Consider the following 20,855-nt stretch of genomic DNA (forward strand, 5'->3'; position numbering starts at 1 on the left):
TACGTTGCGGGTGGATCTGTCCGTGGCGAATGCGCTTGAATTTGGGTTTTTGTGCTAGGAACGTCTAACCGTGGCCATATAGGATAGCACTGACACTGACATGCATACTTATACAAGTGCCGCACAAGTTCGGGCCGATTTCCGTAGACTCAACTACATTTTTTTGGGGTAGGCAATGTTTTCTAATCATGCCGTTGTTGTTGTTTTCGTTTCGCCTTGTTATTGCGATGCTCGTATTACATGTGCGTTCGTGTTTTGAAGCAACAAAGCCCCAACACTGCGCACTGCTGCTATTCAGTGGCAGTAGAAAAGCACCTGCCACATGCCACCAATATGGGGAAATAGGTTAGTTCCAATTGCAGAGCAATAGCAAGCTCTTTGTTATTGCACTTTTGTTGTAATTCAAGTAAGTGCTGAAAGAAGCGCTTGTAATAGTCGTAACGATACCTTATTCAATGTTGTTTTTGTGTTTTCCCAATTTGCATTTAATGCTTCGTTGACTCGTTGTTGCGCACCTTGCTTGCTGCCTGCGCTTGCATCTGCTGCTAACGGACTCACCAACAAGTCGTTGTGCTCACACAGAAATGTGTATATGGGTCGGTGTGCCCGCATGTCTTCCAGCAATAGTGTGCAAACTCCTCCAGTCTGTTTGTTGTACTATATTTTCGTTGCTTACACCATTTCTTCCAAATTTCTTTATATACGAGTATATGTATATAATATACACATGCATACATGTATAGACTATCACTGTGTATGCGAATAAAACTTTTTTTGTTGTTAGGGAATGAATGGAATTTGCTTTTACTAAGCGCATTCATTGCTCACCCTAATTATTCGATTAGTTTATTTATATGACCAGAAGTTGTTCGAAACCAAATTACAAATGGTGAAAGAAAATTGCTTGTTCGATTGTGATTAAATATTCAGTGAAATTACTACTTGGCATATTTGCAAAGTCAAAAAAAGTGTGCAAGTATTTGCTATGGTCTCAAACGTTGCATATGGGGCCTCCTAAAAAGTTGGTTTATGAAATTTTTATTTTTGATTTCGTTTTGCAACCAATTATCGACCAAAGAAATGCGAGTCAAATGCTAAAATAAATAGCAGAGGAAAAATGATTAGTTTACGGGTAACCTCACTAAGTATTGTAATTTAAATGTTTACTCAAATAAATTAATTATAAAAGCAAAAAATCGAGAAATATAAGTATATTTACTTCTCAAAATTTTATATAATCTTTATTTCTCTGGTTTGTGATAAAAATTTTATAATAATCACCAAACTTTAAGATTTTGAAATACTCTTCAATTTTCAGCTATCAATTTTTATTACAGCATAAAATAAAATAATTAAAATATTAAAAATTAATTAAAACAAGAAAAACATCAATTTCGTTTGCTCCGAATAGCCTTTATACTCTTACCAATACAAAAGATGTCTTACAAAAACTTGATTTTGATCATTCAGTTTGTATGGCAGCTATATGCTATAGCGATCTCATCTAAACATTTTATTCGAATATTGCATTATTGCCTTAGGCAGTGATCCATACCTAATTTCGTTAAGATATCTCTTCAAATAAAAAGCCTTTTCATACAAGCACTTGATTTCAATCGTTCAGTTTGTATGGCAGCTACATATTATATATGCTATTGTGATCCGATATCAGCGGTTTCGACAAATGAGCAGCATCTTATAACTCAAATGCATCGATAACTCAAAAACTGAGGGAAAATTTCGCGTATATACGGACAGAGGGACGGAAAATTGTTCTTAATATTGTTCCTCTAACTCAGCTGACATTTTTGCTGACAAGCATTCCATACTTAGCTGATAATAAACTAGCTGGCTTCTAAAACTTTCGCCACTCTAACAGGAGATAAAAGCAGAGATTATTATATTACAATATATTAAAAATGTGACATTTACATACCTCAACAAACATTATATGTGTATAGCTCTGTGTCTATTATTTAATTGTAATTTTTTCTTCATTTTGCATGACATTTTGTTTTTTGTGGCAAAATTATAACCATACAACTGAAATAGGTTAAATGAAAACCTAACTATGCATTTATGTAACAGTAACTGTTTTCATTTTATTTTACTCTGCATTTGCATATATATTAAAAGTTTGGAATTTTCGTGTGTAATCAACACAGTTACCTAAAATGAGACAGAAACGAGTAATTGCAAATTTTGGCTGTTTTGTGCTGCCAACCAACGCGAAATAATATAATTTATGCAACCAAACTCTTACACAAAAACTATTTAATACTTGCATTTGCACACAATTCATTAGTTGGCATAATCATATTTCAGTATAATTTGACATGAAGAAATTAATGATGAGTTCAAATGCAAATACCAAAATGTTTGCCCAATCAGTCGTTTGAGTGCTTGTACAAATTGAAATTAATGTCACACTACAAGCTAATTTAATAATAAGTTTACCAAATGTGAACTCTTTTCTTATTTATGACTATTATATATTCATGTGCAATCGATGCTGTTTGCCTATTTGCCAATTTGTGCGAAAATATTAATACTCGTACAAGCATGTGTACATATGGAAATATCTCATTAATTACCTCAATTGCTGTTGAGCTTCTAAGCACTAATGTAAATATTATGAAAGCAATCAGTAGCACATACAGTCGGTGACAGAAGTGTGTTTGCAATTTTACACTTTTCTCCATTTTTATCATTCCATGTTATAATTGGTGAATATTATTGTGCATTAACAGTATATTACAAAGAGGACGTGACTAACTGATAATTTCTATTTCATCTCCACTAAATAACATTACTAATTTAATATTTATATTTATGTAAACAATAGTACACAGCTTCACTGTTATATCTGTTAAGATCCAAAAATAAGTGTGTACACATATTGGGGCTATAACTATATTCGTGAGTTGTTTTTTCAAAATTTGAATGTTTCAATCGCCACTTTTTTATTCCCTGTTCTGTGGTGAACCGTATCCCAGTGAGGGCGTTCTGCATCAACCGGAACAAATGGTATTTGAAAGGCGCTAGGTTATAAAGCAGGTTTTCAGGCGAAATTTTTTACAAATAGTTTTTACCGGTTTTGCAACATGAAGCCGAGCGTTGTCACGATGGAAAATTATTGCCTCATATCTAGTCGCCAATTCGGTAATCGCTCGCTTCAATTTGATGAGTTGTTGTTGGTAGAGTTTTAAATTAACTGCTTAAGTGATTCCCAATTATTTTGCCAGCACTTCTGGCGCTTAGCAACAATCTTCATCGAGTGATGCTTCCACTCACCTTTTGGAGCATAAAATTCGACATATAATATTTGAGTGCAAAAACTCTTAAATAATTTTGTGCTCTTTTATTATAATAGATATGACAAAAGAGTGAGTCTTAAAATATCGGAGTCATATATATTTTAAAACTCACTCTTTGGTCATATCAATTATAATCAAAGACCGTAATCATTATGAGTTTTATTTTCAAAATCACGCAATCATTATTACATATTTTAAGGGGCGTGGCAGAACATTTCATAAATTTGATGCTTGGACCTGCAACGAAGTTAACAAAAACCTTCATAAGATTCTAAATGATTGAGTTTTTTATTAAAAAGTGGCAACTATCATTATTTACGGTCCCTATAAAATATATAATATATAACAAGTAAATTATATTCTACTTACCACTATACGAAGACGAATATCATTTGGGTATCCAGTCATATAGGATTAGAAGGAACACACTTCCCCTAAGCTGCTATACGAAGACTTTTGTTGGGAAGTATACTCTTCCATTTGCAGATTTAAATAGGCTTCAATTCTCATGAAGTCATTGAACTGGGCTTGTGATCGCATCTCATATGTTTGGCTTACACACACAAAATCTGCCGCAAATATGATTTGCAATTGAGCGCATCATCGAACAATGCAAACCGCACATTGCCACGCGACCGCCCACCAAACCGCAGTCACATATAATGACACTCTAAGTGCACCTGACCCAAAAGCTTTTCAAATTCGACGAAAGTCCAATTTAATTTATTCCATCGACAGGCAATCTCATTTCCTGCCAAATTATTTGAATCAGTGTGCACATAAACCTTCGCACACACACATACATACCTTCATATATGCCAACATGGAGATAATAACGTGTGTATATGTGAGTAGGTGTGCGAATATTTGACATATTCTCTTCCAATTGGTTTCGATGCACTTTACCCTGGCTGCACTGAAAAATATACATTCATACACTCATCAGTCTTAAATATGCAGATCAAAATTTTGGCCTCAATTTATCTAGATGCATCGGCACGCGTATAAATTTTTAAACACGAGAGTTCATTAAATCCATTAATTTTGAGTAATTGAATTATTTGAAAATTTTATGGATCAGGAATTTTTTACTATATCTTGAATTATTTGTACATATTAAACTACATATCCATATAATGTATATTAATCAGTGGCTCCAAGAGAGTATATTTTCAATAAATATTAGATTTTAATTTAAAAATGCCTCGTGGTCATTGACATACCCCTATAAATTATAAAATAAAATGTTTAATCTCCTCTCGGCTTTGTTTGGATAACAACATTCACTCAATCCGACAACATCTGATGTCTGTTTGTACTGCTAATGGAATCATATCCAATTAAATACATGAATCCAATGAATCAGTTGGACATTTGGTCCACTAAAGTAATGTTTTCCCCCATTGAAGATGGGTTAATTTTTTACACACCACTGCAGTGTAAAAATATGTAAGAGTATTAAAACTAGATAATTTTGCATTAAATGTTGTCTATATACTGGATAGAGTGAAAAGTTAGTATAATTTTCAAGAAAACATTTTCTTAGTCTGTTTTGTACTATTATTGTATTTGCTTAAAAACTTTTTTCAGTTGGCGAACATTTTTAGCAAGTGAACATTATTTAGAGGTTGAGAATACGAAAGATGTCGCTGAGGGCCAATTCGGAGAATATAGTAGATGCAGAAGCGACTCGCAGCTCATTTAATGAAATTTCGTCTTTGATTGGTAGCAAGGTATATTGACTCGTTGATACAGTCTTTTCGTCTTTTTCAAGATTTGATGCGTCCTTCAAACATCCCAATAATGCCCATAACTTAATTTTTTTTCGTTTTTTAGATAACACTATACGGCAAAACGACATTTTTCTGGGTATTGGCCCAAACAGATTTTCATAAGTAATATAAATATATAGCGTCTACCAATAGGGATGACGTAATTTTAAGAGCTCGTGGTGGCCATGTTTGTTTATGGAATTGTAAAATTCTTTAACTTTGGTACGACGCTTGGAATCTCCGAAAAATTCACAAATTTACGTTCATCGGAAAGTCGTTTTCTTGGCGTTGGCTTCATCAGCAAACTAAATTGTTGCTATTGGGGTGAGTCTTGTGATTCAGGAAACCCAATTGCATCCCCAAAAATTGACCGTTTGATGCGGATTGTGGTACAACGGTATCATCGGGCCTTATTTCTTTGTAAATGAGGTAGGAAATGCCGTTATCATCAATAGCGAGCATTATAACACAATGTTGACTGTCTTTTTTCCCCGGAATTTGATGTAATCGGACAGCGGACGATCTCTATTTCCAACAAGATGGTGTGCCGCCTCATGTTTCACGTCTAAACATAGACACATTGCGGGCAAAGTTTGACAACTCGTAAATTTCGAGAAATAACTCAGACAAATGGCCGCCCAGATCATGCGATTTAACGCCTTTAGCTATGTTCTCTGGGGGTATGTTACTGATGACAACATTTAGCGCACTATAACCGAAATTCCAGCCGAAATGTTGCACCGGGTCATTGAAAATTGTCGTAAATGGGTGGAGATATGCAAACGGAGCCGTGATGGCCATTTGGCCCACATTTTGTTCAAATCATAAATGGCATAAAATTATTTGAATAAAAAGAAACAGAGCCCATTTTGACCAAATTTTAGTGATTTAATTCATTTTAACATCACATCGTACTTGTTGGTAGACCCTTTACATAACGGCTGCACCGAAGCTATAATACTCTTCACAGGTGCATTTTTATAGCATAAAATAATATAAAATTATCTTTATTTTTATTTTGATCACCAATCCTGAACAATATATTCTGAGATTGTACTGTGGTCTTGAGCAATAATTCATGTGAAATTTCGTGAAGATATCTTGGCAAATAAAAAGGTTTTCCATACAAAGACTTGAGCTCGATCGATCAGTTTGCATGACAGCTATATGCTATAGTTGTCCAATCTAAACAATTTCTTTGAAGGTTGTAGGAATGCCTTATATAATAATTTATGCCAAATATTGTTAAGATACCTTGTTATATAAGAAAGTTTTTCATAGAAGGACTTTATATAGTTGGATCGGTCATTTGGAATTGCTATATGCCCGGTGTTCCGACAAATGCGCAGATTCTTGGTGAGAAAACGTATGTGTCGATATGTCACAAACTAAGGGATTAATTTGTGTATATAAGGACTTGCAGGCAGCCGAACACGGCTAAATCGACTTAGTTCGTCACGCTGATCATTTATATACATATATAAATACTTTAATGTTTCCTTTGGAGTGTTACAAACATCGTGATAAACTTAATATACGCTGTTCGGGGTCAAACATCATTAATAATTATTGTATGGTATGTAAATAACAAAAAAATTAATATTCGGACATAATCTACCCTTTCTTGAGAGGCTTATATGACAGTGTAATTGCTAAAATTATTCCATGCGTATCGCAAAATTGGGGGTTCATAACGTGCTTAGTTGACTATTGTGTCTTTCAACGATTTGGTTTCGGTTTATCGGCATGAAATGCTGGAACCATTTCCTGGTATCTCAATAAAAATAAACTCTAAATAAATAATTTTTTAGTGTTTAAGAAACTCATATTTGTCTCCCTTTTTTCAAAGAACCGAGTGTACACTCAAATAATATATTTCACAAACCGATTCTCTGGCAGCTGAGTAATTTATACGTCTTTTCTGAAGGTTAGGTTTAACTAGAAAACTTATGCATTCAATTCTAATGGGTTACTCTGCTAAACTTAAAACGAATTTTTCATACCACTACCTACTTGGTAGATATTAATAGGAGTAAAAGCTGTAAGCTAGATTATATTATTCACGGTCAGTTCATTAATACCTAAACATACACTTTTGTACGTTTGAAAAGAAAATTATTTCGCGGTTTAGTAAAAGTAAGTGAAGGAAGATTTTGATTCTTCTATTTTAGTCTAACTAATACTTCAAATATTTTGTATATATGTAAATTAAATTTCATCATTTTTATATCTGTATTCTCTCTTCCTTTACAGAGACATCAATATTTACCGTTGAGGGAGTGCACTTGTTTCCTGAACCGAATCGACAAAATAAATGAAAATTAAAGCAGGTCCTTTCGGTGGATGGTGTACGTTTCTATTGTTAGCAGCAACAGCCATAAATATTGTAATTCTACTTTTTTACTGCAAACTTAATTTTTGTGCAACACTATTTTCAGCAATAACACATTTCTTTATAATTAATTTTAGTTGTAATGCAAAAACGAAAGAAACAACAACTACACTTGATTAATTAAGACAAACAAAAAATAGTTAAATATTTGAGAAATTGTGTGAGAACACACGAAACAAAAAATTACTAAATAAAAGAACTAAAGTGACTATGTAAAACATGAAACAAAGAACAAGATTAAAATCACACACACACACACTCAACACAACTATATGCAATGTATATACTTACTTACATAAATATAAAAACGTGAAAATATCACTTAGCAACTTAAACGATTCAATTATAGTAATAAAAGTAAAGAATATAAACAAATAACTAACAACTTAGAAGCATAGCACTAAATATATTTTTAACATTTTAATAGAACTTGACAGTAAATATCAAAAAACACGGCAAAAATTGTTAAAATTCCTAGGCCCATACAGATAAATAAATTTATTAAAAAATTAAGTGAAGCGCAAAGCCACAACAAACACAAGTACTAACGAACAAATCTGAAATTTAAGAAAAAAATGTTTTAAAAGTATTAAGAAGAAACCGTAAAGCAGTGTCAAATTTTGGAATACAAACATAAAATAAAAATTGTAGTAAAACTTGTCAGAATTACAAAAAGCAAAAATCAATAGTTTTAAGATAAACAGTAGGCAAAAACAGACACACTAAACTAAATTCAACTCAAAACCACAATAATGTATTATCATGATATACATATAAAAAAAATGAGAAACTATAAAATTACATAATATTATTTTGTTAGACTATAAAATATACACATGTACATTTTTCTTCAATCGAACACGTGCCTCAAGGTCCTCAGGTCCTCGGTAAACACCTTCCCCTGCACGCAACGTTTGCTAGTTTGGGATGCAGCAAACCCACAATACATATTTACACATTATTATTAACGTAGTAGGGGACAGTTTAGGCAAGGGTCTTGGTGTTGCCACCAAACCGCAAAGAGTCGATAAACAAAATTCAACACCAAATTTTAACATTTGTTAAATCGTAAAATCGTAAAGTGAATATCGAAACAAAATGTATACTTATTGTTATAGTAGTTATTAGCTGGCAATTCGTAGTTGAAACAATAATTAGCAAAAACAAATTCGAAATCTATTTAAATCCATCATACGACACTAGAGTTTGACATTTTGCGGGCTTACATGCAAGGGGCTAGTATCAGGACCCCACTATCAACTATAAAATATAATTTAAGTAATTTTTAGTGAAATAATTTTAAATATTCATATCTAAAAAATAACAATCACTAGTGAAGCCGTAGAAAAAATATCAAAAATTAAATAAATATTCGCCTTTTGACTTTAATAGTGCATGTAAGCCCGCAAATTGAGTCATCAATTTGTAAATATGCATATTTATCTTTCACAACCAGCAATCGAGAGTTGCTGTTTACTGTCAGCTTTTTCAAATTTCTAGAAAATACGAACATTAACAATATTATTAAATTCTTGTTTAATTTACTCAATGTAGAGCAATTAATTCGAACGCATTTTTAGAAGGTTAAGGAGCAATACTCACAATTTTTCTAATTTTAAATTGCTTTAATTGAAATCATTCAGCATTTCGCAATTGAACTTGCCCAACTAGCACTTTTTAAAATTAGGCAAAAACTGCAGTTTTCAAGGGTTTTGATTTAATTTTGGTTTTCAGGTTTTGTCTTCCTACTTAAAAAGATTTGTTTTATTGAATATAAAATATTATAAAATAAATTAACTGATATTTGATTATAAATAACTACATTACATTTATGTATGTATGTATATGAATAATTATGTTTGCCAATTAACTATAATTTAGATTTTAATTTGATCATACTGTAAATAAATATATATAATATGACTTTTGTTCTTTTAATTGTATTTGGTTTATTTTTGTCCCACGTGAAAATTCATTGGAAATATGAATGTCACTACTGAAATTTCCAGTGAATTCTTCAGTGGATTATTTTGCACGCCATAATAACAGCCTGTCTACAAAACGAACTAGGAAACCAATTTTATTTTAATGTCGATAAATCGATTAATAAAAATTTCTTAAAGTACCCTTACAAACTTTTTAATCATTGTTACTTTTTTAGTAAATTAAAATCATTTAATTTTATTTGAGTTTAATATTCAGGAAATATGCGTAGTAAATGTGTTTGAATACTTTTGAAAGTATATTCAACCTCCTTTAGGAATAATACATATTTAAGCGACACGGAGTGAGCATTTTAGTTGGCTAGTAATTTCTTAGGTTTTGTAGACAGTAATTGAATTATTAACGGTTTTAAGCCTTTGTTTGACTTTCTATGATTTATAAGGCAGAAGAAGAACTTGGAGTTTGCCCTTGATTTCTGTACAACAAACTTTTTCTCACTCTCTTTCAGAGAGTACTCGAATATTGATGAAATAAAGGGTGTTTGTTTTTTTACTGTTACTTGATTTTTACTTAGTTTGGTTTGCCATAGCATATTGAATATACTTATTTCGTAACAACGTTCGCAAATCGTCCAAATTTATTACCAAAATAATGTTTCGGTTCGTGCGACGCATCACAAGAAAATTTTGTGCAGTGATGAAACTTACATTTGGTTAGTTAATAAACAAAATTGTCGCATTTGGAGTGATGATAATTCACAAGACATTGTGAAACTCCGTTATATCCTCAAATAGTCACTGTTTGGTGTGGTCTATGGTCAGAGGAAATCATTGATCCATATTCTTCAAAAATGAAGCCGGCCATATTCGATGCGTTATTGCTAACATGCGGCCTCAATCGCTACAAATAAAGGTCGAAAATTGGGTTTCTCGGTTTGATTTATTCGAGCCAGCCACGACAAAATTCTTGGCTATAGCATTTAATTATATGCGTTTAAAGCCTTCTTGAAAAACACATGTCTAAAAATTTTAACATCTGGTATAGTTTGTTCCATTCGCAACTTTCCAACGGTTTTGAAATCGATATTACTTTAAATATAGCCCAGGGAGTCGCGGATACCCGAAACTTCCGCACATTGAAAACCTGTTCATGGAAACCAAAACACACCTAAACACTTTACAACTCACTAACCAGTTTCGGAGATTTTCAGTTAGTTCCATTCGGCCTTAAGAAACTCATAGAAACTTTTATATATGGTAAATATCTGGTAGCGCTATCTAGTAATTAACGTGTAACGTATACTCCTGCTAACTATATTCAATATGATTCCAAACTGTAAAAATTTTGTAAAAACACATGGCTTCAATTTGAAAGAAATTTATATAACCCGTTTCTAAGGTCGCTGTTGGTGCCTAAAATTATATTTTGCGGTGTTTAAGTAAAGAATAAACAGATTTTCTGAAAATCACTAAATCACTCTTTAGCATTTACGCCTTCTTGCACACATTCACTCATGCATACAAGTTATCGTTTTACTCAAAAGCATTCATAAATGCATATTTCGAAAATTATTACACAATTATTTTCTAATCACACAACAACAATATATGCAACAAACATTATAGTAGACATATTTGAATAGCAATAAACTTATCGTAAATTCTATTAGAACCATTTTAATTTTATTTTTCAAACAAATTTGTTGAAGTATTTCAAAAAACTCAAGAGCAACCTGCGATAACTGAACCTTTAAGAAAACGTGTACGAATGTCGAAACGCGAATTATCATCGACGATTTTGTATATGCATATGTACGTACGTAAAAAATATATATATAGCAATTACAAGCATGTACTTACATATATATTAGGGTACAGTAAGTGTATTTATACCGAAATTATATTGAAAAATCTTAAAAATATGAATGGAATAGCTGAAGTAAAATAAATTATTTCCACCTAGTGCAATAAGAACAATTCTCCAATAGTATTTATTAGACTTACATACATACATTAAAAATAAGCAGCTAAGTGAGTGTTTTTTGATAACCGTACCAATAATTACAAAGACCATTACCATAGTTTTAAATACGAGTACACACGAATACCCATACCAACTCAACAAATTTAAAAAGGTAGCGTAGACATTTTAAATATATAAATTAATGATTTGCTTACGTGCATACCTCACTACAGACAACGTCAAATTCATACATACAATTCACGAAACATTTAATGCAAACCGATAAACAGGAAACCACCAATTGAAGTTAAGATACCGAAAACTTAAACATTTTCCAGTAGTGCAAATTATGAAATATCCATAAAAGAACTACGAAACTACAAAGAAAAATAATGTGAAGTAATCATAAATTTTATTATTTGCGCACTTGCAACAAGTAAACTGCGAAGAGCTGTCCAAAAGAAGTAAAAGTCTTAAAGGCACTTAGAATATGTATACACAAACAACAAACTGCGTCTGTGAATGTAATGACGAAAATAGACAATGAGCTATGCACATGTATAACAAATAAGAGTATTATACTCATAAATACATACTTAAGTACTTGAAAATGTATCAAAACGAAGAGAACAAAAATCAAAATGGCAAATACAACAACTGTAATGAAATAATACAAAAGCAATTGTTGCTCAAAGCAACAACAGTAAAGGTAATCAAAGCAGTATGAAGTAATTCATAACTATCTACGTAATTGGGAGGAAAGGATAATAAATATTGGGCCATAGACTTATACAAATATATTCGTTCCACTTACATACCACACATTCATAATACGATTTTTTTTCGGAATATTCGATAGTGTGGCTGCGAGCGAACCCGATTACAATGAACGTACAAATCTATAAGTAATTTCATAATCACTTGTTTAAATACAAATAGCACCCGGATTTGAATACCCACTCATAAATTTTGCAAGTAGGCATTTGAGGTCGGCAAACAAATTCTCAACAACTGAATAATTTAGAGAGCAAAGTGACAATTCGGTGCGAAAAGCCACAATTATGACTTCAAGAAATTCCTCAAGTGAATGCAGCACAGAAAGCATATGATGTTCAACAATTCATTCAAGCACCTTTGGGAGAATGGTAGAAATATCTCTATTCTATATCTCTATCATTTCTGAGTCTATAGCGAGACTTTCATAAGTAAGCCTGAGTAATTGTCATTGTAATTGATCTTGCATACATCAATTGGTGCGTTCATAGTATGTCTTTAAGTAAAGTGTTGGTTGTTGAAATGGAAAACTTTCTACAAGTCCGCTGATCTTATGAAATCTACAAAAAATTAAGTTTTCCTTTTCCCAAGTGTAGTTAGCGTTTATTAAGAAACATGTCGTAATTATATAATATACAGTTTTTTTTTGTTATAGCTGACGTTTATTCGATACTTGCTCCAATTGCCCGCGTTGTCTAATACAGCCTGACATTTTTGATATTATAATATTATAGCTGGTTAGAGTAGCCGAATGAAATATTTTGTTGATATTCTCAATTGGATCCAATCATGATGAAATAAATATAACGCAGTTCAAAATACGTTATTGTAACGCAAAATTTAACCAGAGGGGTTAAATTGGCTGTCAAGCAGCGGTGAAGACATTTAACCCCACCTGTCTTTCTTCGAAGAATGTACTGGAAGTTATCCACGATATGAAGAGTAAAACAGGATCTAAATAAATTTTCTAACCTTTTGCATATTCATACGATGAATAATTGGCTACTGTGCAGATATTATATATATACATATTTCAATAGAGTTTATTTTCTTTGTAGGTAGTAACTTTTCTGTAGTTCCAACGTATTATGATGTGCTTTAGGAAAACCACCTTAGATGTCGTACTGAAATACACTAATATTGAATGTTCTACGTGGATTCATATAAACTGAAGTTACAACGGCTGTTTTCTATTAGTTTATGAAGAGTTTGAGTATGTTTATACTTTTGAGATAAATGGGAACGGATGAAGTTGCATCAACGAGTTTCATATAATAATGTTTCCTTTAGGTAAACTATTTTTTCCATCACCTGATATAATAATAGCTGTTTCCAAATCGCCAAGCGTTGGAGAGAAGCGAATCGAACAAGCTATACTATATTTTCATATAAGAAGGCAGCACTTGCGGTGCAACCCTGCGCTAATATGTATGTCTTCTGACGCAATTGTGTTGCTATCTTATCTTTGGTGGGGCAATTCTTTTCTCCCCGTCAAAAAACTAACTCCATAGTGTTGTTTTCTATAAACAATTACAATTTATTTAGCCTTAATTTTTTAAAAAGCAACAAAAAAATTTTTGATTGTCATTTTTGAGAAATATTATATTTGCTATTTGAGCCATTCACCATGGTAAACTGATATCCGCATGCTCTCGTGTACAAATTCAACTCCTTAACTTTGTTGTTACTTTCACATGTATTGGTTTTTACAAGAGAGCAGCGCGCGAAGATATCGAGCGGAGAAATGGCAATTCGAAGACAGCAATATATGGATATATTCAAAATTTGAACGTTTATTTAAGGAAAACATATACAATAATATTATTCAAAGTATTGCTCACTTCAAGCTATAACATTTTTCATCCAACATCTTACTGCAATTTCTGGATTCCATCCCAAAAGAACTGCGCCGGCTTGACCGCACGAATATAGTTATAGACGGAAAACCATTAGAATAACTCAACAAATTTTAAAATTTTTTCCGAACATTCCAGTATGTTTTCTGGCTATAATTACTTTGTTGCGCTACATATGTACATATGTATTTAGTACACATCGAACTGACTAAAATGTTTGTTTATTTTTAAGAGGAAAATAATTCAGCACTTAATTTTTAACGCCGCTTCCATAGAGTTCAGGTTCGGTATAAACAAAAGTTCTGAGAGGAAGATAATGCAGTTTTCAGTTTTTGCGCGAAAGCTAAGCAAAGTGAATTCGGCAAACAACCAAGTGGAAAGAAGATTTGTTTATTAATATTGCCGATTGTTTATTCTCACCGCGAGAACAACGTTGGTATTCCTCCAAATAAATAAAGATTCTTTAAAGCGCTCTATAATTAATTTGGCAATCGAGTTGATCCACCATATATAAATTTACTCATATGCGTATATGTATATAGTATTGATAGACGTGTTCAAAAACATTATTGGCTCGGTGAGACTTAACAGTATAGAGGAAAATCATTTAAAATTTCATTCAAACAACCACAGATACATACAAATAATTTTTGTTTATGAAAGAAAATCATGATTAATTTGGGTTACTTGAATAAATTTTGCACGCGCTTTAAAAATTAAGAAACATACACGCGAAATACACATGCATAAACACATTCATACGTAAGTAGGTACATACATACATACTTAGGTATTCGTACAGATTATATAGTACATTAGTAATACTTAGAAGTATGTATGCAAAATTGAACGCACTTTGCACTTTCCCATCCCGGAGTTACGTCCATAGTTTTAAGTAAAGCAATAAATTATCGCAAGCGATATTTTAATACTTTTCCATTGAAACAATTTTGCATTGCAATTTCGTTTGCGCTTCATGCGTTTTTAACGAAGAAGACATTGAATGGAAATTAATTGAGGTGTGAGTGTTTTAAGTAATAGGATTATAAATAAAAAAAGAGTGTTAAAAAAATTGTGAGATTGATTGGCAGTAGTTCACAGCTTTCCTGCATTATTATATTAGCTGGATACTTACCCAATCTTCTACTGCACGGCCGTACTAAGCTTTTATAAATGTTTATAAAAATTTAAAATGAATGAAATCCAGGTAGCATATTTTTTTAAAAAACTGTGTCCGAAGAGATTCGACTATTTGGATTATATGTACATATTTATACATAAATATGTATGTCACATGTCAATATATTTGCGGTCAGTGTTTATTTATTATGTAATTGTGTTCTCGGGAAGATATAACCGAAAGTGCTTGTATATAGAATTTCGAAAAGTTTGAATATGTTTTAGTGTGATCATTGAACTTTTCAAACTTGAAAATTTGGTATTGAAATGCGATAAATTTGAAAATGTGTTTACTTACAATTTTCGAAGGAGCAAAGCTCAAATCAACATTTGTGTCTTCGTAGATCAAATGAAAAGTACCGCGTTCTGTGGAAATAAAAGAAGACATAGATTTCCATACATACATATATGTACATATTGGAATTGATGCTTAGAATGAGCTCTAACCTCTAAAAATATATATACCATCTAATCAGATTTGACGCGGAATGACAAAAAAGGAAATTACATTTCCACGTATTTTAATACAAATCTTTATGATCGCCTTCAAAATACAAGTAGGCTTCAGAGCCTATACAAGCACGCTTGATACAGCGACTGTCGAATTTATTCTTTTTTTTGATAATTTTTGGAGCGCCATTCGCTATATTGATGGACAGTTTCAACGTCTTATGCATAAACTTACGTCTCGTCACCAGTAATGATGCGTTTGATAAATAAAAAAGGTTGTACCAGTAAAAGAAAAGTTTCATCGATTCGTTGTGCATGCGCAGTTTATATAGATCATTCCTAGCCAAATTTGATAAAATAGTACATATTTTTTTTGAAACCTTGGCAAGTAATTTTAATATCATAGACTTCAGTGTAAATACGTATTTATACAATTAATTGTTGAATCATCCGTATAAGGTGAGTCATGCAGAGATTATTGACTAATCAGACATAACAATAACATAAGATGTCACAGAGGGATCTAATGTTTAAAGCATTTATTATTTATATACTTCAAATAGTCGAAGAAGCTTTGCAGAAAGTGCATATAAAATGTAAAATACATTTCAATTTCTTTTTGAACTACTATATTTTGCAAATTTATTTCATATCGATAAAAAATTGAATGAAAACTCACCAACAACAACTTGCATATATATTTCGAATACAATAAAAATTAGCCAAATAAATATAAATGTGTATGCGTATACACATACATACTTATGTATATACATTTAGCAGATGCCTAAAAATCTTAAAAAAAGGCCATAAATCGAACTGTTGCAGTGAATTTTGTAAACGAAATGACAAGCAAATGTAAAACTTTGAAAAACAAAAATCTTGCCAAAATATTTATTTTTCATATGAAAAAAATACTTACACGTAGGTATGTTCAAAACTTCACGACTTCGCATATATATTTACAGCTGTTGCTGATAAACCTTACAGCTCTTAATTCCAATTATTGAACATGCAGCTCTTGCAACGATGAAGCTATATCAAGTTGGCATCCCGTGTGCTTCAGATACGAGTGTTTTTGTTTTGAAAATTTTTGTCAAGATTTTTGTGAGCAACAACTTTTCTAGCATGGTAGATAAACAAATACATATAAGTGAGTAATAATAACCACTAAGTACCGATAATTTCACAACTTAAACCGTACCTTTGTTTAAAACAATATTAAACTCTACTAAAGAATTGTAATTGTTTACGGCAGATAAATAATCTTATTTAAAACAAATTATACGTACTATTTATTAGAGCAAATTACTGTATTACTAATTTATCGATAGGAAAACGAAAAAATTAAAATCACCTTCTACTGAGTAAGTGTGTTATTAGTAGAGGATCGAGTCGTTTTGTGAAAATGTGTGTAATGTGTGCGCTCATATGTATGTACAGTAATAATATTAAAAGCTATAAATGTAGGGAGCATATTTTTAAAATTAGCGTATAAATATAATTAGAATAGTTAAAATGAAAAACTTGGAAAAAATCACCAAACTACTACACACACGCTCTTTATCGTCTTACAATAAAAAGTGTTTTAATAGGGTTTTTTCGCATAAGAAATATACAGTTATACTCGTAAGTACATACGTGGTTAGATTTATATTAAATATATGAGCATGAATTTGTAGAGAATTTACTAAAACGAAACACTTACACAAAACAATGTACAATAATTTGTAAAGAAGATAACACAAAATGTGAAATTAAATTAAAGAAAAAATCGTTTTTGAATGTTATTGAATATAAAGAAATTTTATTTATACACTTAAGTAAATAAAATTTAAATATACTTTATAAATTAAAGTACACATAAATAGCGGTTAATACAACAAACAAGTAAACTCAAGACAAGGAAAAATTCAACTCGAAAATGTGAAGAAAAACTAAAATTATACGGTAATTATTGTAGCGTGAAATATGATCTAATCTTAGAAACGTAATAAGTAAAGTACTATAAAAATGGCAAAACTACTTGTGAATGTTGTTGCGTCGGCAGGCTAAAGAGAAAAGTTAATTGCAAATCGTAGTAATATTGGATTTTAATGAAATTTGAAAAAAAAAACAAAAAACACACAAATCAAATAAATAAAAAGTAGTAGGAATGCAGTGTTTAATTTAAAATTGAAATTTAAATAATTGTATCGAATGAGCCAGCAAATCAATATTTGAATAAAATAAATGATAGAGTGGATGAATATATTGACATAAAAATGTGCGTTTTTTATTTGAATCGTAATCGCTTGAAGCTTTGAGTTAGTATAGTATAGGGCGTATAAGAATATAAGCTACGAAATGCCAAACACCCAACAAGTTTTTAGGTGATTAGAGGCGCATACACTGATTGTGCATCCGTCGCATAATTGATTTTTATATTTAGGCTCAAATAATTAATAATGACAGAAGGAAAGTTGTTGGAAGGAAATATAGCTTATTTACTTACTAAAACCTTTCTAAAATTGCTATTTATTATAGAGATAATCATGTAACAGGTATTATAAAAGATGTTAACTGATCACATATGTTAAGACAGCTATTCGGACAAAGTATAAGCATATTTGACCACGACAGGTACATATAAACCGCGCGAAAACCGAGTCGATAGATTTTTTTTCTAGATTGGTCATACCTTTTTTTATGTTCGTGTGAAGTTTGATCTCCATATGTCAATTAATGCGTTGGCAGCTGTTGTTTACGAAAGATTTGTCTGGCGATTTTTACGATGGAAAAACATTTAACAAGAATTTTGCTTGAAATTTTCTTTTTCCAATGGAATAATGGCTACGGAATCGTTGAAAATATTCCAAAAGGTTTTAGATAGTCTACTTTATCACGAATACAAGTATTTGAGTGCCTCAAACCATTCAGTGAAGATCGTGAAGTCCTGGAAATTTTTTTCAAATGAGTCGTCAATCTACCTGTGCAGCAGTGCTTGAAAATCGCCGAGTTGGCATCAGAAAGAAAGCAAAAGATTTTAACATCTTTTTGTTTTTTTTATAAAGCATGTCAATGCTAGATCCGTAACAAAAGACCTGAATACTCTGGCACATGATTTTTGGCCAAACCTGAAACGAGAGGCATCACGCATCCTACTTCGCTACTTTCGAAAACTTTTTATTTTGTAGAAAGGCTAGAAAAGGCAAACGTTAGTAGCTTTTTTTATATTTATGCATACAAATATGTATAACAAAAAAATATATATACAAAAAAACTGTAATTTTAGATGCCCAAAGTTCCATGGTTTCAAGTGTCCAGATTACGAATTTATGCATGAATGTATTGAATGTGCTCTTGTTTTTATTATATAACATTTTGACCAATTTTTTTTCCAGTCATGATTAGGGTTTTGCTCCCCTTTTTCGTGCATACAAGCTTCACATGATTCCCAAGTTATGAATATTCCGGAAAATGAAGCTTGGGAAAGTTTAGTTTTGATAGTCGAAATTTGGCTAGGTATCCATAAAGCATCAAATTGTAAAGAAATTTTGCAAAATATGCTGACAAACTTTCAATATTCTAGGATAAAATTTGAGTATCAAGTTAGACTATATCCGCTATCATGGATACACGGATACGGATAATTAAGGTAATTATAGTGAAAAATAGAGAGAGTGGTTTCACTAGCATCTAAAAGTGATGGAAGAAAGGTATCCTAGGTTGATAGGGTCACCTCATAATGGCAGATTATTGCTGATCCTTAAACAAAGATTTTCAACTGGAAAATTTTAATTGAAAAACTCATAAAAGGTGGTTTATTGAGATATAAAATATGTTTTCGAAATTTCCCTCTTTGTTTACATGCATTCTTATTTTCTTAAACTAAACTAATATTATATATATATATGTTATTTTGTTTCCTGTTTTCTGATTTTTGTAACATAAATTAAATGAAAATAAGGACTTAACAACGAGAGCAAATCTTATAGTGTCATGATTTGTGAGCACAAATATATCCAAAATCGATCTTATGGTATATGTAGGACAACAAAGCCACTGTAAATTTATTTATATTCATAATAAGTATATTTATGTTTGCAATGATACCCAGAATTATTAAAGGTGAAATGGTTCTCTTAATTCGGATTTAAAATAATTAATCAGCATTTTGATGCTTTGTATTAAAATTAGTTGGATTGGAAAATTATCAGATTACGGAAAACAATACCAAAGGAGTGCCCCTCCAAAAAAATAAACAGGGATATGTATCAAAGGTTTAATTTTGATACCTTACATTTCATCATTTAGTGTGATTGTTGAAAATAGTCGTTTTAAATTGGTGCGTCCTTTCCTGAAAATGTGATATTGCCTGGAGCCTTATTGTTAGCGATCTTCTTTCACAGTAGGGTAATAAGGATCTTTTTATATCCTTTGTCCAGCTGAAGCATCCTTTCAGTTAGAACCACAATATAATGGCGCTTGTGGATCAAGGCCCTACTAAGGTTGTGTAATATATAAAACAGTTCATTGTGAATCTGAGGCACACGGCGGTGATTTTATTAATAAATAAATTTTGCTTTCTGTACTGAATTGGTAAAACTTGTACGTAGAGTGGCATTCATTATGTATTATATTATGATATTTTGGTTAACGACAATTGGATATCATAACTCAATATTCATTTGAAAATCTGTTTCTTCGATGAACAAAGTTGAATGTGTCCAATAACTTTTACGTTCTGTGTACTTCAAAAATCATAGACATTTAAAATGTTATCAAAATGCATGCATCAAATAGGTACATAAATACAAAGTGATTAGTAGTCAACCACAGCTGCGAAAGATCAACGTGCCACATATCAAATACAGTGTTAACTGTCCAGGCTGCAAGAGTTTAACTAACAACAATAACCATGACCTATTTATTTGTTGTTAGCGAGTATACTACAATACTTAAGAAAAAAATTATAAAAGAAAAGGTACTACGTTAATATTCAAAAGAAGATTTATGTGTGATATACAAAAAGTTTCCTATTTACTAAAATACAGTACGTTCATAGTGTGCAAATGTATGTACATATATATTTAACCTTCAATATATTTACACATTTTACAATTGTATAAGTTTCATATAAAACACCTGAGTCTTTGAAACATTTTCTGGCAATAAACAACTGCAGATTTAATGCACCAAAAGTCAATTTTAGTTACAAAAATTAATT

The 20,855-nt window shown here is 31.5% G+C and overlaps 1 protein-coding gene across 4 annotated transcripts in view; it reads left to right on the forward strand.

The window, feature by feature from the left end:
* Positions 1-17,911, forward strand: part of Eip63E (cyclin dependent kinase Eip63E) — a 298,278-nt gene extending 280,367 nt beyond the window's left edge. For all 4 annotated transcript variants that reach the window (XM_070112122.1, XM_036364837.2, XM_036364859.2 and 1 more), the window contains one exon: positions 7,343-17,911. In XM_070112122.1, the coding sequence (XP_069968223.1) occupies positions 7,343-7,407 (65 nt within the window). In that variant the 3' untranslated portion in view covers positions 7,408-17,911. The remainder of the gene's footprint in view (positions 1-7,342) is intronic.
* Positions 17,912-20,855: the final 2,944 nt, after the last annotated feature.

This window comes from Bactrocera oleae, chromosome 6, assembly GCF_042242935.1.
Source record: "Bactrocera oleae isolate idBacOlea1 chromosome 6, idBacOlea1, whole genome shotgun sequence".
In the NCBI taxonomy this organism is placed as follows: Eukaryota; Metazoa; Arthropoda; class Insecta; order Diptera; family Tephritidae; genus Bactrocera; species Bactrocera oleae.